Source organism: Macaca fascicularis, chromosome 16, assembly GCF_037993035.2.
Source record: "Macaca fascicularis isolate 582-1 chromosome 16, T2T-MFA8v1.1".
Lineage (NCBI taxonomy): Eukaryota > Metazoa > Chordata > Mammalia > Primates > Cercopithecidae > Macaca > Macaca fascicularis.
Window position 1 is genome coordinate 74861265 of NC_088390.1, and position 27860 is coordinate 74889124.

General features: G+C 40.2%; 1 protein-coding gene across 2 annotated transcripts; it reads left to right on the top strand.

Annotated features, from left to right (window-relative positions):
- The first annotated feature begins 6806 nt into the window (after positions 1-6806).
- On the top strand, positions 6807-27486 carry PRKAR1A (protein kinase cAMP-dependent type I regulatory subunit alpha). Of its 2 annotated transcripts, none has more exons than XM_005584788.3 (11): positions 6807-6946; positions 10168-10350; positions 17557-17727; positions 18524-18615; positions 18815-18876; positions 19723-19769; positions 20568-20726; positions 22612-22672; positions 23643-23764; positions 24659-24740; positions 25018-27486. In XM_005584788.3, exons 2-11 carry the CDS (start codon positions 10174-10176, stop codon positions 25188-25190), a joined length of 1146 nt encoding a protein of 381 aa, XP_005584845.2. In that variant the 5' UTR covers positions 6807-6946; positions 10168-10173; the 3' UTR covers positions 25191-27486. The 2 variants fall into 2 exon arrangements, with proteins under 2 accessions (XP_005584845.2, XP_005584844.2); XM_005584787.3 differs by lacking the exon at positions 6807-6946 and adding an exon at positions 7217-7349.
- The last annotated feature ends 374 nt before the right edge of the window (positions 27487-27860 follow it).

Below are 27860 nucleotides of genomic sequence, written 5' to 3' on the forward strand. Positions count from 1 at the left end.
GCTGAGGTGGGAGGATGGCTTGAGCCTGGAGGTTGCAGTGAGCCAAGATTGTGCCACTGCACTCCAGCTTGGGTGGCAGAGCCAGACTCTGTCTCAAAAAATATATATGTAGATAATAAAATAAAATGAAAATCAGTGGTTACCAGGGCCTTAGGGGATGGAGAGAGGGATAAACAGTGGACCACAGGGGATATTCATGGCAGTGAATCTCTTCTACAGGATGCTATAACGGTAGATGTAAATGTAATTACACATTTATCAAAATTCATAGAATATACAACAGAAAGAGTGAACTCTAATGTAAACTATGGACTTCAGTTAATAATAATGTATCAGGCCAGGTGAGGTGGCTCACGCTTGTCATCCTAGCACTTTGGGAGGCCCAGGTGGATGGATTGCTTGAGCTCAGGAGTTTGAGACCAGCCTGGGCAACATAGTGAGACCTGGTCTCTACAAAAAATACAAAAATTAGCTGCGTGTGGTGGTGTGTGCCTGTGGTCTCAGCTACTCGGGAAGCTGGGATAGGAGACTGGCTTGAACCCGGGAGATGGGAGGTTGCAGTGAGCTGAGATTGAGATTGTGCCACTGCACTCCAGCCTAGGTAACAGAGCCAGATCCTGTTTCACACACACACACAAGTATCAATATTGGCTCTTCAAGTATAACAAATGTACCACACGAATGCAAGATGTCAATACAAGGGAAAACTATGTATGGAGGGATGATGAGGTGGTATCTGGGAACTCTCTGTACTTTCTGCAATTATTTTGCAAACCTAAAATTGCTAAAACAAAAAGTCTATTAATTAGGATAATTATATCAATTTCAAATTTCAGTGTTCATAAATTTTGATTGGAAGACACCCATGCCCATTCATTTACATATTGCCTATGGCCACTTTTGTACTACAATAACCAAACTGAGAAGTTGCCACAGTGACCAGATGGCTTACAACATCTAAAGCATTTACTATCTGCCCCTCCCTGCTACCACAGACCATTGATTACTCCTCCAGCCTCACACCATCTCCCATCTTATCCTTAGGCCATCTTGAAAAATATTTTCCTTAGAAATCCATGCTCTCTTGCCCATCAGTTCCTCTACCTGAAATACCAGGCAGGACTAACTGGGTACCATCATGTCCCAGACACCTTTTTTGGCTGTCTTTTTCTGATCACCTATGCCTGAGTTAGATGGCCTTTCAATGTACCCCCCAACCCTACCCCCATAATTTGGCCTTTCTATTGAAAGAACTCATGTTATTGCTGGTCCCTTCAGACTGTGAACCTTTTTTTTTTTTTTTTTTTGAGGTTGAGTCTTGTTCTATCACCCAGGCTGGAGTGCAGTGGCCCGATTTTGGCTCACAGCAACCTTCGCCTCCCTGGTTCAAGCGATTCTTCTGCCTCAGCCTCCAGAGTGGCTGGGACTACAGGCGTGCACCACCACACCCGGCTAATTTTTGTATTTTTAGTAGAGAGGGGGTTTCACCATATTGGCCAGGCTGGTCTCAAACTCCTGACCTCCTGATCTGCCTGCTTCAGCCTCCCAAAGTGCTGGGATTACAGGTGTGAGCCACTGTGCCAGGCCCAGACTGTGAACTTTTAAGTTTGAGGTCATGGCTTATTTATCTCTGCATCCCTGTTACCTAGCACCTGTTAGTATCCACTAGCATGGATGATCAGGAATCATTTTATAAGGGATTCTAAACTTGGAGTCCATACATGGATGGGCTTTAGGATCTGTGACCCCCTTGAAATGGGATGAAAAAGGCTGTGTGTGTAAGTTTGTTTGGGCTTATTTCCTGGGGAGAAAGCCCATTGTTTTCATGAGCTTCTCAAAGGGAACCATGACCAGCCTCCAACAAAGAACAAAATGAAGAATTCCTGGAAGGGTATAGGTACATGGTCAGTACAGTGCCAACCTGGGTAAATTAACAATATTTGCTGACTTTGTCAGATTGACAAAAACAAAGAAAGTTACTAATCCTAGTCAACAATCATACCATCCATGACACAAAGATCTGTGTGACAATAGCAAAGACATGGAATCAACCCAAATGTCCATCGATGAAGACTGGATAAAGAAAATGTGGTACATATACACCATGGAATACTATGCAGCCATAAAAAGGAATGAGATCATGTCCTTTGCAGGGATGTGGATGGAGCTGGAAGCCATTATCTTCAGCAAACTAACACAGGAACAGAAAACCAAACACCTTATGTTCCCACTTATAAGTGGGAGCTGAACAATGAGAACACATGGACACAGGGAGCAGAACATCACACATTGGGGCCTGTTGGGGCGGTGGGGAGGGGGAGCATCAGCTAATGCATGCAGGGCTTAATACCTAGGTGATGAGCTGAGAGGTGCAGCAAACCACCATGGCACACATTTATCTATGTAACAAAACTGCACGTTCTTCTGCACATGTATCCCAGAACTTAAATTAAATTAACAAACAAACATACATACATCTGAAAAAAAGAAAACCACTATCTTTTCATATTAAAAAAAAAGATCTATGTGGGTGTCTGACTCATCCTTATTTTTTAAAGTCTCAAATCCATAACAAAAGGTCAGCCTTGTTTAAAAACAGCTTAGACCTAGGAGATGAGTATTCAAAGGAAGAACATTTTAGAAGAGATTCATACAAATATCTGGATTTCACTGAATACACGCTTATGATAGTTAATTTTGTGTCAACTTGGGTAGGCCATGCTACCCAGTTATTGGTCAAATACAAGTCTAGATGTTGCTGTGAAGGTCCTTTTTTTTTTTGTACATGTGATTATCATTGAAGTCAATAGACATTGAGTAAAGCAGATTACCCTCTTTAATGTCTGTGGGCCTCACTCAGTTGAAGGTCTTAACAGAAAAGACTGAGGTTCCCTGAGGAAGAAGGAGTTCTGCCTTGGACTTGAGACTGCAGCATCAACTCTTCCTTGGGTCTAGGCTGCTGACCTGCCCTGCAGACTTTGCACTGTATATACCCAAAGAAATACAAATCATTGTATCATAAAGACACATGCATGCTTATGTTCATTGTAGCACTATTCACAATAGCAAAGACATGGAATCAACCTAAATGCCCATTAATGACAGTCTGGATAAAGAAAATGTGGTACATATACACCATGGAATACTATGCAGAGATAAAAAGAATAAAATCATGTCTTTTGCAGCAACATAGATGCAGCTGAAAGAAATTATCCTACGTGAATTAACACAGGAACAGAAAACTACCACATGTTCTCACTTATAAGCAGGAGCTAAACATTGGTTACTCAAGGACATAAAGATGGAAGCAATAGACACTTGGGACTACTAGGAGGGGGAGTCAGGCAGCAAGGATTTAAAAACTATTGGGTACTATGCTCACTACCTGGGTGATAGGATCACTTGTACCCAAAACCTTAGCATCACACAATATACCCTGGTAACAAACCTGCACGTGTATCTCCTGAATCTAAAATGCAAGTTGAGTAAATAAGTAAATATGCTATTTTTGATGAAGATATGTTTTAGATTAAGATGTTTTCACTTGGAACACTTTAGTGTTAGACCGAATTTTGCCACCCTTCTGGTTTCTTGGTTAATATTTTCAATTAATGCTCAAGATAAACACCCCTCCTTAGTTTAAATGAGTATTTGCCAGTGAGAAAAGTAGGAAGACATTTTGGCATTTGGGTGTTTGCTGGAATTAGTTACGTCTGAACCCACAACTTTGGGTCTCCTAGGAAGTATAAATACTCAGTACCATTGTCCACCGTAAGTAGGTGGTGATGGACTTGAAATTGGAAATGTGGATCTGTGTTTAGCCATTGGAAACTTTAGGTACAAGAACCACCAAGAAATGGACCACCAAAGTATTCCTTCCTTTCATGTTTTAGCTTTCTTAGTTCTATTTCTGCTTATCACTCGTATTTATTTTACTTTTATGGTTTTTGGTATTGTTTCACAAACATTATAACAGCAATTGTGAAATTCCTTTCTCTTTTTTTGAGTGGGAAGATCTTGCTGTGTGGCCAGGGCTGTAGTGCAGTGGTGCGATCATGGCTCACTGCAGCCTTGACCTCCTGGGCTAAAGCAATCCTCCCAGTACATGCATGGGTCACCACATCTGGCTAATTTTTAAATTTTTTTTTTTTTTTTTTTTTGTAGAGACAGCGGTCTCACTGTGTTGCCCAGGCTGGTCTTGAACTCCTGGGCCCAAGCAAGCCTCCAGCCTGGGCCTCCTAAAGTGCTGGGATTACAGATGTTAGCCACCACTTAAAGAGGAAAATTTACTTATAATCCCACTACTCTAGAAACGTATTTTTAAACTGAGTTTCTCAAGGACACAGGCCAAAGGAAAGGCTAACAGACCTTTGAATCAAGGGCAGAAGGCCTCTGGAGAAGGGAAACCATACAGAAACTACAGTGGAACAATGTCATTTCTGAAAGGTAATTTATGAATACCAGCAAGTTGGTATTCTCACAGCGGCACAGTGGCACTGAAAGAACATTTGCACCATTTGGAAAGCACTGAGGCTATTTAGTTTTTCAGAACAGCTGTCTCACTGAACTCTCCCTGGGCTCAACTGTCTACTGCCCGTTTCCCTTTATGTCTCCTAAAGCCCCAGCATATGAGGATTTGGCACCTAGAACAAGGTTGAGTGTGACTGACACAGGAAACGGCCCGTGGCTGGACTGGCGCCTGCATGCAGCTGAATGGGGACACACAGCCAGGCCAGAGCAAGGAAGCAGCTGTCACTCAAAGCGCTCAGCTCAATGTCACCAGCTTGCTTGTTTCCTTATTCTTAGTGTCTTAACTGCACTTAGAAGGTAACACTAATGGTGGGATATAGTGTCACTCTGACTTAACCTTGTAGTTTGGGTAGCTCTGCAGGAAGAGGGAGAAATGGGAAGTAAATTAACATTCATTTAATATATCCCACACTGTACTGAACACTATATATATATGGAGAGAGAGAGAGAGAGATACTATCCTGCAATGGAGAGTGATTAAGGTCACTGCCTGAGTTTAAGCCATGCTAGCTGTGTGGCCTTGGGCAAGTCACTTCTCCATGTCTCATGTTTTTTTCTATAACAATATTACATATGTTAAGAGTTATTATGAAGATTAAATTAATTAAGTGTAAAGCCCTTAGTTCAGTGCTTGAAACACAGTAAGTGCTATATGTGTTTGCTGTTATTACCCTTATTAGTGAACTTTAACACAGTCCTGTTCATCCTTTTATGACCGAGGAAACTGACACCCATGGAGATTAAGTCAGTTACCGGACATGGCAGAGCCTGAAACCAAACTCAGATTTACCTGACTGCAATATTTTCTTCCCATAACATGACCGGGCCTGCTCAATGGTATCAAATTTCCTCTGCTGCTTGCCAGCGTAGGGTTCAGTTTATGAACTCTTCTTTGTACTGTCAAGAGTGAAATCCTATATGACTGAGGCTCTGTCTTTAATCCCCAATTCCGATCATCCCTGGAGAAGGGCCAATGGTCAACATTTGGGGAGTCAGTGAAAGGAGAAACTTCAATCCTCCATTCCCCTCTGTAGGCCTGATTGCCCTTTTGATGTCGCCTATGTGTCCCTGACTATCAGAAGGCAGTGAGTAACATAACTAAATAAATCATCTGACAGACAGTACCCTTAGAGTCCTGGTGGATTTGGGGGGAGCAGTCGGCCTCCGAGGGCAGCGCTGTCCAATAGGAATATAATGGGAGCCATCTGTGTAACTTTAAAATTTTTAATAGCTACATTAAGAATTAAAAAACAAAGGTGAAATTAACTTTAATAATATTTTACCTAATATATCAAAAATATCACTTCAATCTGGAATCAGTATAAACATTATTGAGATACTTTTTTGTATTGTGTTGAGTTCATTATTTACTTTAAACATACCATACAGCCCTTGAAGTATATACAATGTTACTACAACAGCTCCTAGACACTTGCATGTGTATTTTGCTTTTTTGTATCGTGTTGAATTCATTACGAATTTTAAGCACACAGCCCTAGAAATATATACAATGCTACTACAGCAGCCCCCAGCCAAACACTTGGATATGTGTCCTTGATGGGCTTTCTTTATTCAGTTAGAGACTTCATGTGTCTAAAACTGTACCCTGTCTCCCTTTTCTTCCTCCTGAGACAGATACTCTGATGGGAAAAAAAAAAAAAAAAAAAAAAAAAAAAAAATGGCTGAAAGAGTAAAGTCGCTTTTCCTCCGAATTTCCCCCATTAGTGCAGCTTGTACGGACAGCTGCGATTTCTTGTTAGGTCACAGGGCGTTTGTGGCAATCTGCACGCTCTGCATTTCTCCCCCTGTGAGGTCAGGAGTGATGGGCGAGGTGGGGGGGGCACTTCAGGTTCTAGAAGGACCCGGGCAAAGTCCTTTCCCGTGCCTGGTTTCCACAGGGACGGTGTGGCCTGCACAGACGACAGCACGCCCGGCGGGGAGAGCGGCCGTGTCGGCCCAGCGGGGACTCGGCAGGGCTCAGGTTTCCCGGACCGGATGACGGACCTGAGCCCGGGGCCCGGACGGCGCTGGCCGGGCACAGGATGCGCAGCACGGAGAGCGCATCCCGGGCATCCGCCCGCGCTCGGCCCCGCGGCGCAGCTGCTGCAGATCCGCGGGGGCAGCCACCTCCTCCGGGGGCTGGCAACGCCAGGACTCTCCCCGCCCCGGCCCGGAGCCCTCCCCTGCAGGGGCCGCGGGGCGGAGTCGCCCACCTGTCATCCGAGACGCCCCACGTGGGTCAGCCGGGGAGGGGGCGGAAAGGAGGGAGAAAAGGCAGAGGCGTCGGGGGAGGCCGGAGGGAGAGTGGGGTGGACAGAGGAGCGGAGAGACTAGAGGGAAGCTCACGCTAGCTGCGCGGAGAGGGAGCGAAGAGCAGGAGGAACAGAGGCGACCCAAGACACCCAGAGAGGGACAGGTAAGGAGGGGCAGGTGAGCAGGAAGGAGGAGAAAACCGGGCTAGGGAGAGTGCGGAAAGGAGAAGTGGCGGGCGTGAGAAAACTGCTGTGGATAAGGGACGAGTAAGATGGAATGAATGGCGGAAGGCGAAAGACTGCAGAGTGAGGGTCCTTCCAAGAGCGACGGGGGAGGAACTGGGGCTGTTGCGCCCTTAAGGTTGCTAAGGCGACGGCTCTGGCCAGAGCGAGGCGCATTGACGTCAGCAGCCGAACGCTGATTGGCTGCGGTCAGGCCGTTTCCGGTGGAGCTGTCGCCTAGCCGCTATCGCAGAGTGGAGCGGGGCTGGGAGCAAAGCGCTGAGGGAGCTCGGTACGCCGCCACCTCGCACCCGCAGCCTCGCGCCCGCCGCCGCCCGTCCCCAGGTGAGTGGGGTCAGTCGGGGGCTCAGGCTAGGTGAGCTTCGTCGCTTCGCCGCCCGTTTGGGGGAGCTGGACCGATCCAAGATGGCGTCACGGGGAGCGACCTGCGGGGGGGACGGCCGCACCCCCCTGCCCCTCCCCGACCCGGCGGGCGCCTCCCCTCAGGCCTCACGCCCCCAGCTCCGAGTCTGCATCCCCAAGGCCATCTGGGCGTCCGCTTTGGTACGGGGCTTCCCAGCCGCCCAGCTCCCGCGCGCTGCCCCCACCCCACGGCGCTTGGAGCCCTGGGCCCTCCGCGGCCCTCCCCGGCCGCTTTCGCCCCCGCGCGCCGCGGCCTCCTCGCTCACCCTCCCCCATTTCCTGAAGGACAACGGCTCTATTTTGCTGGGGTCCGCCATCGTTTTGTCCGCCGGTCCTGGCTCTTCTTGTAAGCCGGCAGTTTTCCTCTCCACTCTAACGACTCCTAGTCATTGCTAGCAGTAGCCTTTCCTCTCCGTAGCGAGGTGATCTTTCCCCCAGCACGACGGTCTTAGTCGGGCTCCTGAATTTCCTTTTGTCCCCCTTCACCTCCCTCCGTTTCCCGATTTTTCTGCCTAAGGCGTCCTCGCCACCACTGTGGCCTTCCGACTGGCGTAGCTTGAAGTCTCGGCTTCCCTTCTTCATTTTGTGGTCATGACCGTGGCCTACGTGAAGTGAAGGGCATTTTCCTGCCCTTCCTCTAGAAAATACACGGTACCTATTAACCCCTTCAGGTCAGAGCCTGTGGTGACGACCGTCTTATTCCTTGAGAGAGTCCCAAGAGATCCGTCTTTTCAGCAGAGCAAGGAAAGCAAACACTTCCTCAAGATGACCCCAGGGAAGCCGTAACTTGGCAGGTCTAAGGGGGTGCGGTCTGAATCAGGAACAGTTTCTCAAAGTGTTTTTATTTATTTCCCAGAATGTAATCCTTTCGAAGCAATTTTGTCACAACTGCATTTTCAAAAGAATGAATCTGGGTATAGAGACAATGCAGCGAGTGTTTTAAAGCAGTTAAATAATTGTGTGTGGGGAGGGAAGGCTAGGTTGTTGGGCTTTTACAGATAAGTACACATAGAGAATCCAGGTAACTCTATTAAAAATATTAAGACTGTGAAATCTGGTTATTCAGGGATTTACATGGTGACTGCATTAATCTTGGGACATTTCTGTTCGTATACTGGCTATCTTTTTGGTTTTTGTAATACATTAGTTGTTTCAAACAAAAGCACAGTTTCACGCGTTAGGCCCAGTTCTCTCATCTCTACCAGCCAAAGACCTGATCTTAGAATGATCGGTTGAATGTTCTTGAAATATGACTGTGTTTTGAAGCATGAAAGATCTGATTTATGATTGTTCTTGGTGGTCTTCAAGTATTACTTGAAATGCAGACAATTCTGCTGAAGTGGATTTTCAGTTCATAGGATTGCCTGACCTGGAGAAGTGGCATGTATAAATCCTAATTTTTTTTTTTGTTGCCTGTTTATTTCTAAAGTAGCAGCATGATTCTTTTTCCATGGCTTCTAATTTATGTGCTTGTCTTGGAGCCACAAATTTTCTAATAGTTTGTTAATTAGTCTACTTGTTATTGACCTTTATGGTGAAAGTTGTCAAGACAAAATGACTGACAGTGTAGCACTTTAGAATAGCTCTTTACTCTGGTATTTCTTTCTATAAATTCTTTTAAATGTACAGTTTCATCTCAGTAGTTTACAATGCATTATAATTGGAAAAGTCTGATTAGTATTGAATTCAATTGCTGAGTGGAGGGGACCACACTCTTGTCTTCTACTCTTAAGTGCTTAGTAATTAGGAGTTGGAAGAAAAACAATATATGACCCTGTTGTTAAGTTACTAAATTTTTAATTGCAGGGTAGGGTTAGCTGCTCATTATTATCTCTGTTTGCTTTACTTTACATAAAGGTACCATAATTTGAATCCTCTAAAATCCATTAAATGCAATTTATCCGTTAAATGTAATCCATTAAATGCAATTTATCTATTGATTCTTCATGCAAGTTTGAAACTTAAGTGTTTTAACATTCACCTGTCCAGATGAAGAAAATATTTTGACAATTTTCTATCCAAATGTTTTACAGTTTACGTGGTAAGGATTCTTCCCTCCCCCAACTTAGGATTTTCCTTCTTTTACCAGTAGTGTATTATCATTTAGGGGTGGAATCTGGCAAACGATTCTGGAATAATAAAAGGTTGCTTTTAAAACTCACCTGAATTTTCTTGCGTGTTTTTAAAAATTTTGATTACGCTAGTAATTGGCTAATCAAATCCTCACTCCAGTGGTTTGCTCTGTGACATTAGGACACTCCCATGGGATAGAAGTTACGCGTAGGGAATGTCAGATGTTCTTCATTGTGCTGACTTGCTTTCACTTAGAGTTGACTTGTGTGCCCTGGTAATTCTCTGTCCTGTTTACCGTTTACCTACTTCCCACGTCATCATGATTTCTTTTGCCAGGGAGAACTGAATGAAATTCCCTTAAGGGCCTGACTTCAGCACCCGCCTTTGTGGAGGATAGTGGCTCATACTTCCTCCCAGGAGCTGAAGTTATCGACTCACTGTTGCCTGCAAAGATCCTGCAGCAGGAACTAAATGAAACATTTACTTGGAATAATGCTATTTCTGTACATATTTTATTCCCTAGTCCCCACTTCCCTGTTTAAAAACAAAATCTACTTAGAAAAAAATCCCTATGAATCAGTTGCCTAATGAATTTAGCAAGTTAAATGCCAGGTTGGCATTTTGCTTTATAGTTTATACAAAGCATATGTGTGTTTTTTTCTCGCAGAGAACCATGGAGTCTGGCAGTACTGCCACCAGTGAGGAGGCACGCAGCCTTCGAGAATGTGAACTCTACGTCCAGAAGCATAACATTCAAGCACTGCTCAAAGATTCTATTGTGCAGTTGTGCACTGCTCGACCTGAGAGACCCATGGCATTCCTCAGGGAATACTTTGAGAGGTTGGAGAAGGTAAAAATAAATGTAGGGAGATGATGAGGTGATTATGACAGTTGTTAAATTTAATAACTGGAATGTTACTAATTTGTATTTTTTGGAAGAAAAGGAATCTGACTAAATAAAAAGTCTAAAACAATTTCAAATAAATACAAGTAGGGCATTTGTAATAATTTAAAAATTCTTAATTAGTAGAATTTATCAGAAAATGAACCTGTATGCTAACTGTACTTGGCTAACAAAGGATTTACACACAATTCTTTGTGACTTTTTAAATTAGTGCGTAAAACTATAACAGATAAAACTGATCAGAAGTAGTATAGCAGTTCTATGAATAAGAAATTCTATAGTACTTGAAGGCAGTTAATGCTTCCCCCTTTTTGAACAAAGCTAGTAAGTGTAATAAATCTTATCCCACTTTTAAAACTAGTGTAATGAAACATGAATCTAGCTTGTGATTGATATATCAGAAATTTTCAATTAGATTCAGTCTATTTTAATGTAGAGTATATCTGATGAATTACTGTAGAGTAGAGATACTGAGATTGATGGTCCTCAAACATTTTACTCCATATTATTGTCAGGACTTGTTGCCCCTTGAAAAAAATCCAGTTTTTCTTTTTTGCTCTTCCTCTTTGCATGTAGGTCATTGTGACTTACATATATGGCATATGTTTTTCTAAGCAAAGTGATAATTTTACATCAGGGATAATTGAAACAAATGAATGCTTCAATTGAATGCTTCATCTCCCTCAAGAAATGATGAATGCGAAAGTCTAGATGACCAAATATTTTCAATAGTGTATGTGATTTGCCTCTGTAAATCAGTGAGAGAAACTTACAGATTTTCTCTTGCATGTGGAAGTTATGAGGTGGTTCATAATGATTATGGATCAATTGAGGGACATTTCTTTGGTATATAATTATCTAATTGTATAATAGAAATAATTTGCGTTATTTTCTATTGGTTTTTATTCATCAGCATAGGTTATTAGTTTCTTATAATCAGCATAGGTTATTAGTAAAAGAATCTGTACTAAGCTTTAAAAAGTATTTGGGTAGCTCAATGATCAGGTATTTCCTATTTTCTTTAAAAACTGATTGTTAAAATTTGTATTTAGTACCATGATCAGAATAATTTTTTAAAAAAAACAAACACCTAGTCACTGTGAATGTTGCTTTGCCGTCTTGAAATTATAGTGGATATTCTGGCTTTCTCTTATTTATGCAATTTCCAAATCGTGGAAGTATTATAGAGCCAGGCCATAGATGTACCTTGTTTTGAAGTCAAGTGCGTTCCTGGAGATCCGGTTTTGAAATGGGTCACTGTAAGGTGATCCCTCTTCTTTGGACATCAATAGAAACCATCAAATGAGGGGATTAACTTGGTGAGACATTAAGTGTGTATCTTTTTATAGGGAGTGTTGAATGTGTGATGCTAGTTTCAAAGCTTGTAGTTGCCACAGTACTGTTTAAGGACTAACAAAGGTGGAAAGCAGTGAATAATTATTAAAATGGTTTCTTTGCAGATGGGATTTTAGATTTAATGTGTTTCAGCTTCTTTACCTTTTAATAATTAAAGTCACAGTTCAGCGTGGTTTTTACTATAATTCAGGGGTCTTTGTTCACATGTATACATTCCTTCCAGGGTTGAATATAGATACCTGGATCTTTAAGTAACTAGATTTTCAACTTTTTAGTGGGTCAGTGTTCTGTGTATTAGGTGTTAATTTGTATGTTAGTCTATTAGTCCGTTCTCATGCTGCTAATAAAGACATACTGAGACTGGGTAATTCATAAAGGAAAGAGGTTTAATTGACTCACAATTCGGCATGGCTGGGGAGGCCTCAGGAAACTTATAATCATGGCAGAAGGGGAAGCAAACCCGTCCTCTTCACATGGCAGCAGCAAGGAGAAGTACAGAGCAAAATGGGAAAAGTCCCTTATAAAACCATCAGCTATTGTGAAGACTCACTATCACGAAAACAGCATGAGGGTAACCCCCCCGCCATGATTAAATTATCTCCCACCGGTTCCTCTCAGGACCCATAGGGATTATGGGAACTACAAGATGAGATTTGGGTGTGGACACAGCCAAACAATATCATTCCACCCCTGGCCGCTCCCAAATCTCATGTTTTCACATTTTGAAACAAAGTCATGCCTTTCCAACAGTCCCTCAAAGTCTTGATTCATTCCAGCATTAACTCAAAAGTTCAAGCCCAAAGTCTCATCTGAGGCAAGGCAAGTCCCTTCCACCTATGAGCCTGTAAAATCAGAAGCAAGTTAGTTACTTCCTAGGGGCATTGGGTAGATACAGCCTTTCCAAATGGGAGAACTTGGTCAAAACAAAGGGACTATAGACCCCGTGCAAATCCGAAATCCAACGAGGCAGTAATTAAATCTTAAAGTTCCAAAATGATCTCCTTTGACTCCATGTCTCACATTCAGGGCACACCGATGCAAGAGGTGGGCTCCCGTGGCCTTGGGCAGCTCCGCCTATGTGGCTTTGCAGGGTACAGCCCCTCTCCTGGCTGCTTCCATGGGCAGGCGTTGAGTGTCTGCTGCTTTTCCAGGTGCATGGTGCAATCTGTTGGTGGATCTACCATTCTGGAGTCTGGAGGATGGTGGCCGTCTTCTCATAGCTCCACTAGGCGGTGCCCCAGTGGGGACTCGGTGTGGGGGCTCCAAACAATCCTACATTTCCCTTCCTCACTGCCCTAGCAGAGGTTCTCCAGGAGGGCCACGCCCCTGCAGCAAACTTCTGTCTGGGCGTCCAGGCAATTCTGTACCTCTTCTGAAATCTAGGGGGAGGTTCCCAAACCTCAGTTCTTGACTTCTGTGCACCCACAGGCCCAGCACCACGTGTAAGCTACCAAGGTTTGGGGCTTGCACTCTCTGAAGTGATGACCAGAGCTGTACCTTGGCCTCTTTTAGCCAAGACTGGAGCTGAAGCAGCTGGAATGCAGGGTACCATGTCCTGAGGCTTCATAGTACAGGAGCCCCAGGGCATGGCCCAGGAAACCTTTTTCCCCTCCTAGGCCTCTGGGCCTATGATGGGAGGGGCTGTCCTGAAGGTCTGTGACATGCCTGGAGACATTTTCCCCAACGTCTTGGTGATTAACATTTGGCGCCTTGTTATGTGAATTTCTGCAGCAGGCTTGAATTTCTCCCCAAAAAATGGGGTTTTCTTTTCTATTGCTTTGTCAGGCTGCAAATTTTTCAAACTCTGCTTCCTCTTGAATGCTTTGCCGCTTAGAAATTTCTTCCACTAGATACCCTAGATCATCTCTGTCAAGTTCAAAGTTCCACAGATTTCTAGGGCGGGGCCAAAATGCTGCCAGTTTCTTTGCATAGCTAGAATCACCTTTACTCCAGTTCTTAACAAGTTCCTCATCTCTATCTGAGACCACCTCAGTCTGGACTTCATTGTCTCTATCACTGTCAGCATTTTGGTCAAAGCCGTACAAGTCTCTAGGAAGTTCCAACCTTTCCCACATCTTCCTGTCTTCTGAGCCCTCCAAGTCTCTAGGAATTTCCAAACTTTCCCACATTTTCCTGTCTTAGCTCTCCAGACTGTTCCACCCTCTTCCTGTTACCCAGTTCCAAAGTTGCTTCTACATTTTTGGGTATCCTTGTAGCAGCACGCCACCGTCTGTGGTACCAGTTTGCTGTATTAGTCTGTTCTCATGCTGCTAATAAAGACATACCCAAGACTGGGTAATTTATAAAGGAAAGTGGTTTGACTCACAGTTCCGCATGGCTGGGGAGGCCTCAGGAAACTACAATCATGGCAGAAGGGGAAGCAAACACATTTTTCTTCACATGGCAGCAGCAAGGGAAGGGTCAAGCAAAAGGGGGAAAAGCCCCTCAAAACCATCAGATCTCATGAGAGCTCACTATCACAAGAACAGCAGGGAGGTAACCACCCCTGTGATGAAATTACCTCCCACCAGGTCCCTCCCACAACACATGGTGGATTATGGGAACTACAAGATGAGATTTGGGTGGGGATACAGCCAAACCATATCAGTCTGAAAATATAGTCATATACTCATCACCTTCTTCCTCACTACTGGGGGGTTGTGTTTCTGTTTACTTCAACTACTCCATAAGAAATGTACCAAAAACTCTTGACAGTTGGTCTTTTGAAAGCTTCTGCATTTTAATTCAGTCATCCGGAATTTGAGTCTTCTTTTACTCTTGTATTTATTAGAACCTTAAATAAGAGGAACTAAAATAACTGTGACCTTGTGTCTGGTGTGTCAGGTACTGTGTGAAGCACTTTACGTACATACATACTCATTATTTCAAATGTATGAGGTAGGTGATTATCAGCATTTTACAGACATAGCAGTAAAACTGAGAGAAATTAAGTAATGTGGCTGTGGTCATAGGCTGTAGTCTGCTTTTGTTTGAGCAACATACAACCCCCAAATTTCACTGGTTACTACAACAGACCAGTCATGTGCAGTTCTTCTGGTATCAGCCTGTCTTGTGTTCTGACACCACATATCTTGTTTTGGGGCTGAGCAGAAGGAGCAGCCCTATATAGGGCATGCTGTTCTCAAAGCAGAGGGAGGGCAGAAGCTCAAGGTGGACAGAGCCAAACCACACAGGCAAGCATGGTATGGCATGTCCACTTACATTCCATGGCCAGAGCAAGTCCTGTAGCCAAGCCTTAAGTCAGTGGGGGTGGGAAGTATACTTTGCCCACAGGGAAGAGTGACAGAAGCAGGGAGGGAACAAATAATCATGAAAACATAGTAAGTTAGTAATGGGGACAGAATTTGAACCTAAGAGTCAAGAAGATAGTGCAGAATTTAATGCAAAACCGAATGCAGAATTTGAACCTCAGAGTTAAGAACATAATTAACCACTGAGTAGACTGGGAGGTTTTTTCTAATTTTTAATTTTTTATTGATATATAACATTTGTATGTTTTTATGGAGTACATGTGATATTTTACATGCATAAAATGTGTAATGATCAAGTCAAGGTATTTAGGTTATTCATCACCTCACTTAAAGAGCTGAGGAGGAAGGAGACTGACAGCAGGATGACAACAGCAAGAGAAAAGATATAAAAATATATCATAGTATATACTAGAAAACTCATGATCTGAGTAATGGCTCTGAGTTGTCAGATTAGGTTATGTTCAGACTGCTGTTTTTAAAAGACTCACTACACTCCATGAGACAATGCTGAAATCAAAATGCTTTTGTTACTTCACAATTAATCTTAAAAATTCAGTGAAGTAGAATATAGTCCCAAATGAAATGTTGTTTGTGAAATTCTTCCTGAAATTTTTGTGAAATGTCACTGACAAATTTGGGGGGGAAGAATTTGTGTTTTCATTTATACTCTTAAACTGTGTGTGTGTGTGTGTTTAGTATTATTATTATTATTATTATTTTGAGATGGAGTCTTGCTCTGTCACCCAGGCTGGACTGTAGTGGCGCAGTCTCGGCTCACTGCAACCTCTGCCTCCTGGGTTGAAGTGATTCTCCTGCCTCAGCCTTCTGAGTAGCTGGGACTACAGGTGCCTGCCACCATGCCCGGCTAACTTTTGTATTTTTAGTAGAGATGGGGTTTCACCATAATGGCCAGTCTGGTCTTGAACTCCTGACCTTGTGATCTGCCTGCCTTAGCCTCCCAAAGTGCTGAGATTACAGGCATGAGCCACCATGTGTGGCCTATTTTTTGAGACAGGATCTCACTCTATTGCCCAGGCCTGAGTACAGTGGTGGGATCATGGCTCACTGCAGTCTCTACTTTCCAGGCTCAGGTGATCCTCCTGCCTCAGCATCTCAAGTAGCTGGGACTACAGGCGCGTGTCACCACGCCCAACTAATTTTTATGTTTTTTTGTAGAGATGAGGTTTGACAATGTTGCCCAGGCGGGTCTCGAACTCCTGGACTCAAGTGATCTGCTCCCTTTGGCCTCCCAAAGTGTTGGGATTATAGGCCTGAAACATTGTACCCAGTCATGTACTCTTAAATTTTAAACTTGGGGGAGACTTGAGTTTATAGCCCTGTGTTAATATGAAATGAGAAACCCTTACTGGTTATTGGAAAAAGCAGAATTAACATGAAATGAGTTTTCTAAAAACCGTATTTTAAAAAGTAGTTTACATATTCACATATTTCAAAGTTGTGCAAGTACAAAAGGACATAATAATGAAAGGTCTCCCTCCCATGCCATTGCTTTTCTTGAATGCTGCCAATATTCTGGAGATTAATATGTGGACACTTACAGACAAATTTATATATAAAAGAGAAGTAATGGGTCAAATGAATGAGAAAGTAGAAGGTAACACATTTTTATTTTTTCCCTTTTACTTCAGTCATAACAACTAATTCTTTAGATCTGAGAGGAATTTGTTTTTAAGGCTCTAGATATGAAAAAAGAATGCTTAATAGTTTATCTTAGGTTTTATTTGAATTGGTCCAATAGGTAGTTTTAAAAACCTAGTAAACTCTTTTTGTCTTTTAACTTCAAGTTTAAACCTTGATTACAAAGAATGATCCTACCTCTGCTGGGAGAAGTATTATAGATAATGATCTTATTTAAATTCATTATTACCATCACATCATTTCATTATTTGTTTTTATCTGGGATCAAACTAGAATGTGAATTCCACAGGCTCAGGACCCTCTCCTATTTGTTTTTATATTCCTGTTGCCTAGCATAGGTCTTGGCATGGCAGATCCAGAAAATGGCTTATTGAGTTGATGAAGTAACTCGGTAATCTAGACATTCTTGGATCACTATGTTGGGCTTGAATTGTTTTTCCTGATAACATTTCGTTTGGCAGGAGGGTCACTTGCTATCTGCAGTAGCATCCAAAAAAACCCAATTTTCAGGATATCGTCTTGCGGTGTGTTACTGTTGTGTGCATCACAGATCATTGTTGTCAAGACATTAATGAATATCTGATTTGTTACTCACATGTGAGTACTAATGGCTTGTACCGGTGGCTTTTGCCCGTTAATAAAGGATAGCATCTGTTATCATCCGAGGTACATTCTCTTGAGAGTGTTTCTTTTTAAGTGTTACTCTCTATTTTTTTCCCCTTTTGGAATCGGTCTTTTCTTCTTAACTTACATTGTTAATGGAAGAAGAGATTGGAAGTGACTGAGATAGACTATCATTGGAACGCGAGAATGCCAGCTTTACATGCTGAAGGATCTCATTTTGCAAACTTGTAATTTCTTTCAGGAGGAGGCAAAACAGATTCAGAATCTGCAGAAAGCAGGCACTCGTACAGACTCAAGGGAGGATGAAATCTCTCCTCCTCCACCCAACCCAGTGGTTAAAGGTCGGAGGCGACGAGGTGCTATCAGCGCTGAGGTCTACACGGAGGAAGATGCCACATCATATGTTAGAAAGGTAGTTTTGATATTTGAACATCAGGGAGATGCTTTTGGGACCCATTTGGTGGTCATCTAGTCTCCTTTGATGAGTGAATCGTAAAATACAAAACGGGGTAGAACTTCATCCATCCTGTATAGTTCTTGGGTACTGGAAAACAGGTTGCTGTAATAGCATGCTGTCAGAGGAAATAACTAATAGTGATTATAAACCAGTGAATAATTGCATTTTGGGGTTTGTTATTTCCTTGCTGCTGTTGTTTTGCAGTAGAAGGAGGTGGGATTTTTTTCTTGAATCATGATGTCTGGTTTTTGCTATCCTGTTAAATGTTGTGACTTTTAACCTTTTATTCTACGAGCTTCATTTGTCCTATATTCTCTTCTTCCTCAGAGCCAGGCTGCTATTTTAATTATGCTGTTAACCTTAAATGGGAACAGAATTGTCGCACTTGAAGCTTATGAAACTAACAGATCACAGACTTTAAAATGACTAATTATTATGAAATGCTTAGTTTTGCCTCAGAATAATGACCTTGGTCAAGGTGTTTTGGTTTGTTTCTTTAGTTGTTAACTGGGAACCAGGTACCAGACTTTATATTTAGGCCTGGCTGTAGGCAAGGGGATTAATTAGTCAATATTTGTTGAGTAGTTTGTGGATCAAAGATAGTACAAGTGTGTTGTAGTGAAAATACTTAACTCGAAGCAGTCTTGTTTAAATACCATAATGTGGCTTGACATTTAATTGAAACACAGGTTGCAAACATGAAATGTTTTTGGTTTATGGAATTGTCATTTGACCTTCAATTCTTTTCTAGGTTATACCAAAAGATTACAAGACGATGGCTGCTTTAGCAAAAGCCATTGAGAAGAATGTGCTGTTTTCACATCTTGATGATAATGAGAGAAGGTAGGAACAGGCTCTTTATTAACATTATTTTTCAAGTAAGGGTGTGATCCCAAATTATTTTCAACACGTGTTGCAAGTTTTAGAACTCTTGATGATTGTTCACCAGATGACAATCAGGGGTCTTTAATACTAAGCTTAATGTTTGAAACTCATGGAAGAGACATGTGAAATGTAACATGAGGCCTTCTCTCTCTCGCAGTGATATTTTTGATGCCATGTTTTCGGTCTCCTTTATCGCAGGAGAAACTGTGATTCAGCAAGGTAAGGGCTTCTGGAGCATGCAGTATTGTTACGGGAGAGGAGGCGAGACTGGAGGATTTTTGTGGTTTTGTTTTATTGAAGTTTGTTTTCCTTGATCCTACCACTTTTTTTTTTTTTCTGTTATGCTATTGGATTTTTCTGTTTCTTTTAAATTAAAATTTTCTGAGATGGACAGAACACTTTTTATTGGGAACTAATATTTTTGATACAGTTTTGTTTATAATTTAAAGGAAATGCCTATATTGTTTTATCTTGAATGTCATATAAAATTTCAGAAGCATATATATCTCTCATGTCCTTTATATTGATTATTAATCACTTTTAAAGTAAGAAATAAATGAAACACCTAAATTCTTCATTGTATAGCTCTGTCTATTAAGAAGGTTCTAGGACTTATATAGATTTCTTACTTTGCCTACATAGACTAACATGGATCTGACTTTTTGACTATCTTCCTGTTTTTATTTTCTTATTTATTCGTGACATTTTATGAATTGTTATATATTTCCATTTTGTGGCAGCCTGATAATTTGCTATTAACTATTTGAGTTGTTTCTAATGTCCTTGTTATAGATGCCATAGCAGTTAATAACTTTGTACACATATGCAGCTTTTAACAGTTTTTTTCAGAGATGGTATTCACCGTGAGATGACTAAAAAAATTTTTGATTAATTCTGTGACTTTTAAAATATATTTTTGATTTTTTTCCCTGAAAGATTGTGTTACTTTGTAACACAGTCTTCTCTCACAGTACCACTATAAAATAAGTTTATTATTTTGTATTAATTTTGATAGTTTGTTTCTTTAGTTTGGAATATGCTTCTAACATTTTTACCCTCTTTTAGGTGATGAAGGGGATAACTTCTATGTGATTGATCAAGGAGAGACGGATGTAAGATTTACTCATATAAAAAATATGTTGATCTTAAAAGCCAATGTATTGATTGCTTCTGAGCAATAAGATTAGTGATTTTGAAGGATCATTACATCCCTTGTATGTCAGATTTTATTAATACCTTTTGCCAAGTATTTTCATGACACAGAGAAATTTTTTAAAGGTAATTTTCTGTTCAGAACTTTTGTTGGAGTGGTGGTTAAGAAGTATGTGTAGCTGGGTGCGGTGACCCATGCCTATAATCCCAGCACTTTGGGAGATGGAGGCAAGAGGGTTGCTTGAGCCCAGGAGTTCAAGACCAGTCTGGGCAACAAAGTAAAACCTCACGTCTTTAAGGAAAAAAAAAAAAAAAAAAAAAAAGGTTCTAGACCCAGCCATTAGCTAGCAAACTTCATACAGCTTTCTTATTCACAGATGAAATGGGGACAATAATAGTATTGATCTTTTAGGATTATTAGAAAATTCAGTGACCTAATGCAAGTAAAATGATTAGCATAGTGCTCACCATGGTTCTCTAAGTATCCATGACTGGTATTAGTGCTTAGCCAACCGTTTCCCCTTACATCCTTACAGAGTGCTTTTTTGTTATCGGATAATTAAATCAAGTAAATTTTTGACACTCAATTTAACTCATCAGAAATCAGCTATTCTTCTCTATTGTGTACTGCAAACATAATATATTCTATTTTTTAAAACAAAGTTTAGGATTGTGACGTTTTTAAAAGGTTGAGGGTTTCTAACATTTATGTGTTTGTATCCAGAAAAAAAACTTTTTTGATGTCACTTGCACTTTAGGTCTATGTCAACAATGAATGGGCAACCAGTGTTGGGGAAGGAGGGAGCTTTGGAGAACTTGCTTTGATTTATGGAACACCTAGAGCAGCCACTGTCAAAGCAAAGACAAATGTGAAATTGTGGGGCATCGACCGAGACAGCTATCGAAGAATCCTCATGGTAAGAGACCATGCTATTTGAGAGTGTGATTTAGAATTCTCATCTATGTAACTAATGTTTGAATATTACCAAATTAAAAAGAGAATCTTTCTTTCTTTTAATGAGCAAATATTAATGAGCAAATACTTTGCATTAAGCCCAGCTTAGCATTATTCATTATGCCATTTTAGGCAGTGAATTTTAGAACAAAACCTTGGGAAACAAGATCTGGTATATTTTTGCTGATCATCTCATTTTGGGAAATCTATCCATTTGCCGGTAGGCACATCTTAATTTACCTGATTATACCCATTACAGCATGATAGGTGCTGCTTTTAAGTGCTTAAAGTTATTTGGGGCCATTCAGAAATAATCAGCTTCCCTAACCTCTGAAAGTGGATTATCAGTAATGCATATGTATGTCATGTCCCCTCTAGTTAAAGGAATAAACAAAAACTAAAACCATTGGAACAGTCTGGTGATACAGTCAGATTTTTTGAGAACCTCGTGATAAATTTATAGGATAGCTTTGGATGTTTAAGTCCCAGTCAGTGCATTGGTCATTTTCAGTGGTTTTCTTAAATTTGTGCAGTGTCCATCTGACCATTTGAAAATGTACAGTCTGATGTACTTTGAACTTTTTCTGCATTTGGGATATATGGATAGATGAGATTAGATTGTCTTGTCGTTTGTAGCAACATAGAAGGAGCCGGAGGCCATTTTTCTAAGCAAAATAACACAGGAACAGAAAACCAAACTGCATGTTCTCGCTTATAATTGGGCGCTAAACAATGAGAACACATGGATACTAGAAGGGGAACAACAAACACTGGGGCCTACTTGAGGGTGGAGGGTGGGAAGAGGGAGAGGATCAGGAAAAATAACTGTTGTGTACTTTGCTTATTACCTGGGCCACAAAATTATATGAACATCACACCCCTGTGACACCCAGTTTACCTATATAACCTGCACATGTGTCCCTGAACCTTAAGAAAACACAAACGCTTATGGCAAAGATAAGTCTAAATTTTAGAAAGATTGGTTTTGAAGTGATATGACAGTCTACTGGAGAAGAAATTGACCATACAGTCAGTTCTGCATTTCCTCTGCAGGAATACTATTAGTAAAAGGAAACGTAGAATGTTTACAGCTTTATCTCATTGCCAAAGAAGGAAGAGTTAGGACCTGGAACTATTGATTTGAAATAAAATATTTTACTTTCTCATAGTGGGCCTGAAAGGAAATTAGGGCCTCACAATGCATTGGCTCTGTGGATGGGAATTAGGAACTGTAGATATGGGGTGAAATATCTATGTAGCTGGTTAGGGGAGGGTATGGTCCTTTCTTATGGAATAAAGACATGTCAGTTGTATAGGTGAGAAGCCAAAACTAATGGAGGAATCCGCATGTAAATATCAGCATTGAACAGGAAGAACACTAGGATTATTGGGTTGTAAATGAAGACCTAGATCACTTTTGTGAGAAAATATTTTCAGAGATAAATTGGGTTGGCAGTGGCGCAAAATCACTTTGAGAGTAAACATGGAAATTGGGCATGGTATAAAGTGTGTGGAAAAATATCTTGAGTGATAGGCTCAGGTATAAACCGGTATTTCGACTGTATTTGGAAGTTGGGAAATGCTTTGTGAAATATGTCAACATACTGGTTACAAATGCTAGGAATTGGGCATAATATTGGCAGAAAATAAAAATCACAAGAAATGTCATTCATTAACTGTAAAATAAAGATGAATTAGTTAAAATTAAACTTTCTTCATTAAAAAAAAAGAAGCTTTGACTTTCTGGTTTTAAAATTTATTTGAAACTTAATATTTATTATTCCATAGCATTATATGGTGATAATTACACGTCTTGGGGATATCACTTTTGTTATTTTTATTTTTAGGGAAGCACACTGAGAAAGCGGAAGATGTATGAGGAATTCCTCAGTAAAGTCTCTATTCTAGGTGAGTTGTGAAGTGTGTAGACTTTGCTAGTATATGAGATACCCCTGAATTAGAATTGGTTGGACTTGGGAAAAGCCTTCTGAAAGTATAATTGCTACTCATTCCCCCTGAAAAGACAGAAGGGCTGAAAGTCCTTCTGACTGTGGACATTCACAGTTATTTCCTCTGTGACTTCTGTCTCTCTTGTTCCATCATTGAGTTGATTGGTTCAGAAAAGTGAGTACTTCCAAGAATGCATTTCCTCTGTGGAAAGATTAGGTATCATTTGCTGGCATCCTCTGCAAACATGCCAAAAGTTTGTTGAAATTTAGAGTAAAGCAGATTAATTGAAGATATTCTTTTGTGCATTTTGTTATGTGGACTTGGAGATGTTAGAACCTGTTCTTCACGAAGGGGGAATGGGGATTTTTATAAGGTAACAGGCTTCGGCCATTGTTTATTGCAGTGAATTTTTCGCCCCTTATTTGTCTTTTTTTTGAATTGGTTACATTTGCTTTGTGTTTTGGATCGTAGTTTGGCCTTTGGGAATAAAAGTTATTTTCTAGTTCTTGTTTCATAAAGTAAACCAAAGATTTAAGTAGATTAAATTATTTCTACGAAACTTTGGAATGATATGGGTGGGGATACTATGACTTTTGAGTATTGTAGTTGTAGGTTTGATATGCATTGATGGCAATCTTCAGGAATACTTAAGGATTACATTTTCTTATTCCCTTGCCATTGGGTACAGTTGGTATAAGTTAACCTAGCCACTGGGCTACTGAAGGTAAGGATCTAAGGGCAATCTGCAGGCAGTATGAGAATCCTGCTCAGACTAGAGGTAATTGAAGACAGGTACTGTGTTTAATCTGAGACACTACTAGAATGTTGAATGGGCATGGCTATTTGGTTGAATCTCTTTATACTTTCTTTTTACCTTTATAACAGCACCAAATAATACAGAGGAATTATGTTGATTCTTGTCTTTCAGAGTCTCTGGACAAGTGGGAACGTCTTACGGTAGCTGATGCATTGGAACCAGTGCAGTTTGAAGATGGGCAGAAGATTGTGGTGCAGGGAGAACCAGGGGATGAGTTCTTCATTATTTTAGAGGTAAAGAACTCGGAATTTGATACTTTAAAAAGTTGTACACTCTAAGAGGGAAAGAGTGGGCTAATTCTGAACTATAGCTTTAGTTTTTAAGAATATCTGACAATTGTATTTTAAAATTATCTTTTACTTTGAAATGCTGTTGTTTGGTTTTCTGCCAGGTCACTACATTTTTAAATGAGTTTGAGTCAGAATTCTTGAAGGGCCATAGACATGAATAGCCAAATTCTAAAAACCATTTAACATAACAAACTGATGATTCTGCACTATCCTTGTTAAAATGCAAGTGTTTGGGCTATCTGGCAAATAAAGATGAAAGGTAATTATTTAAATTTGAAAAATTACTGTGTTTGTGTATCTCCACATTCCATGGGAATGTATAGCAGATACTCTTGCTTGCCAAGCAGATCCAAATGGCAGATTTTTATGAATGTGGCTCCATAGTTGCTAATTGATTTTATTTAAATCAGGAGTCAGGAGACTGTAAAGGGCCAGGTGGTAAGTAAGTGAAGCTTTGTGGACCATAGGGTTTCATTCGCAAAGACTCAACTCTTGTCATAGTGCAAAAGCAGCCGCAAATAATGTGTAAATGAATGTGTGCGGTATTCCAGTAAAGTTTTATTTGCGAAAGAGACGGTGAGCTTGGATTTAGCCCTTCATCTACAGTTTGCTAACCCAGGTCTGCACCCTTTAAGCACCTTAGCTTGGTAAGAAGAACCTCGCTAGCAGGAGATGCTGGTAAAATAGAAATTAAAGATCATGTGGTGACTAATTTTAAAGTCATCTTTTATCATATGCACATATTTGCAAGGTAGCTAAAATTGCATAGGATGTTTAAGATGCTACCCTGGGTTTGAGAGTGTTTGTTTGTTGAGCTTTTTGGTGATTTTATTATAGGGGTCAGCTGCTGTGCTACAACGTCGGTCAGAAAATGAAGAATTTGTTGAAGTGGGAAGATTGGGGCCTTCTGATTATTTTGGTATGTATGAATTCCCTCACAATAGATACATGGTTTCTTTAAGTCACCTCTCAGTGAGATATTGTAGTCTTCCATAATTTTGTCTTCTGAATTTTATTTTCTAATTGCAGTCTTTTTTGGCTCAGAGAGATGGTGTGAGATTTTGGTCTTTACTCATTTAATGAAATTACTGATTGTCTCATATCTATTGTCTTCTTTCTCAGAAGTGCACTGCTTTAAGGAAATGTTTTTCATAGAAGTTAGCCTGTTCTTACACTTCTTCTTTTCCTTTCTCCAGGTGAAATTGCACTACTGATGAATCGTCCTCGTGCTGCCACAGTCGTTGCTCGTGGCCCCTTGAAGTGCGTTAAGCTGGACCGACCTAGATTTGAACGTGTTCTTGGCCCGTGCTCAGACATCCTCAAACGAAACATCCAGCAGTACAACAGTTTTGTGTCACTGTCTGTCTGAAATCTGCCTCCTGTGCCTCCCTTTTCTCCTCTCCCCAATCCATGCTTCACTCATGCAGACTGCTTTATTTTCCCTACTTGCAGCGCCAAGTGGCCACTGGCATCGCAGCTTCCTGTCTGTTTATATATTGAAAGTTGCTTTTATTGCACCATTTTCAATTTGGAGCATTAACTGAATGCTCATACACAGTTAAATAAATAGAAAGAGTTCTATGGAGACTTTGCTGTTACTGCTTCTCTTTGTGCAGTGTTAGTATTCACCCTGGGCAGTGAGTGCCATGCTTTTTGGTGAGGGCAGATCCCAGCACCTATTGAATTACTGTAGAGTAATGATGTAACAGTGCAAGATTTTTTTTTTAAGTGACATAATTTTCCAGTTCTAAGCATATTTAGACTGTGGCCATATATGCTGTATTTCTTTGTAGAATAAATGGTTTCTCATCATGCTCTAAAGATTAGGGAAAATGGATATAGAAAATCTTAATATAGTAGAAAGACATCTGCCTGTGATTAAACTAGTTTAAGGGTGGAAAAATGCCCATTTTTGCTAATTATCAATGGGATATGATTGGTTCAATTTTTTTTTTCCAGAATTTTTGTTTGCCAAGCTAATCTGCCTGGTTTTTTATATCTTGTTATTAATGTTTCTTCTCCAATTCTGAAATACTTTTAAGTGTGGCTATCTATACCTGCCTTTTAAGTTTGAAACTAACTCATAGACTACAAATATTGGTTAGTATTTAACTACATCTGCCTCGGCTCACAAATTCTGATTAGACCTTTATCCAGCTAGTGCCAAATAATTGATCAGATGCTGAATTGAGAATAAGAATTGGAGGTCTGCAATCTTGGTTGTTAATTTAGAGCTTTTGGTTAAATTATGTCCTTCAGCTGACTCCAGTATAATCTCCTCTGCTTATTAAACTGATTCCAGGAGATTGGATTTGCTATGACTAGATACAGATGGAGCAAATGTCCTAACCGAGAAAAGAGGTGATGCTGCTAAAGGGAGAAATGGCAGGTGGACAAAGTTCAGTGTTGGGAATTTTCCCCGTGAGATTCACTGGGGCATGAGATTTTGGAAGAAATTTTTTACTTTGGTTTAGTCTTTTTTTCCTTTTTATTTCAGAATTTCTGGTGGGTTGATGGTAGGGTATAATGTGTCTGTGTTGTTTCAAATTGGTCTAAAAGGCTGTCCTGCTGAAAGTCCTGCTTTCCTATCTAGCATTTATTTCTCTGGCAAACTTTTCTTTCTTTCCTTTCGTTTTTAAAGTAAACTTGTGTATTGAGTCTTAATTGTATTTCAGTATTTTCCAGCCTTACGTGTTACATTATTCCAATGATACCCAACAGTTTATTTTTATTATTTTTTTAAACAAACTTTCACAGTTCTGTAATGTAGGCACTTTTATTTTCGTTGTGATTTATATATAAGGTAATGTAGGGTTATATTTGGGAGTGACTGCAAGCATTTTTCCATCTGTGTGCAACGAACTGACTCTGATTATTGATCCCCTCTCCTGCCCTTTCCTAGGTAATTTAAATTGGTCATGGTAGATTTTTTTCATACATTTGAAAAACTTTTAGGTTGTTACCAAGTATGAAGTATAAATCTGGGGAAGAGGCTTTATGTGCATTTTAGGGTGGGTAAGAAAGCCACCTTGTTACAAATCTTTTAATTTCCAAAATAATCTATATTAAATGAGAGTTTTCTGATCTGTACTTTGTGTTTAGCTACCTTTTTATATTTAAAAAGTTAAAAATGAAAATTATGTTCTTACAAGCTTAAAGCTTGATTTGATCTTTGTTTAAATGCCAAAATGTACTTAAATGAGTTACTTAGAATGCCATAAAATTGCAGTTTCATGTATGTATATAATCATGCTCATGTATATTTAGATACATATAATGCTTTCTAAGTGAATTTTACTCTTAAATCATTTGACTTGCTGTTTACTCCCTTCTGTAGTTTTTAATTAAAAAATTTAAAGATAAGTCTACATTAAACAATGATCACATCTAAAGCTTTATCTTTGTGTAATCTAAGTATATGTGAGAAATCAGAATTGGCATAATTTGTCTTAGTTGATATTCAAGGCTTTTAAAAGTCATTATTCCTGGGCTTGGTAAGTGAATTTATGAGATTTACTGCTGTAGAAAGTATAGATGGCCAAAGGACCGTTTTGTATTGCTTCCTGATTACCAGTCTGATTATACCATGTGTGCTAATATACTTTTTTTGTTATAGATTGTCTTAATGGTAGGTCAAGTAATAAAAAGAGATGAAATAATTTAAATTCTTAAATGGATCAGTTTTTCTTCCCTTTCTCTTTTCCATCTTTCTCTCTCTGTCCTTCCCCTAAAGTCTACTCTGATGGGCAAAAATGAAAAGGGAAAGTGAATTATGGGATCAGTGTTTTGAAAGACAATGTTTATTTTCAGTGCTTTTCAGTTTGTCAAAGAGTGGATCTCAAAATCTTGCTTAAAGGGTAATTGAGATGTAGCAGATTTATTTACTTAGTCATGGAAGGAAAAAATTCAGTCAGAAGCTACAGATTTCCTTTTGATTGAAGATAGATTGGTTCTGTGGCCTTGGAACTTTCCCAGACTTAATGGGGAAACATCATCTCTGGATTAGCATACTCTTTGGTTTAAATTTAATACATAACGT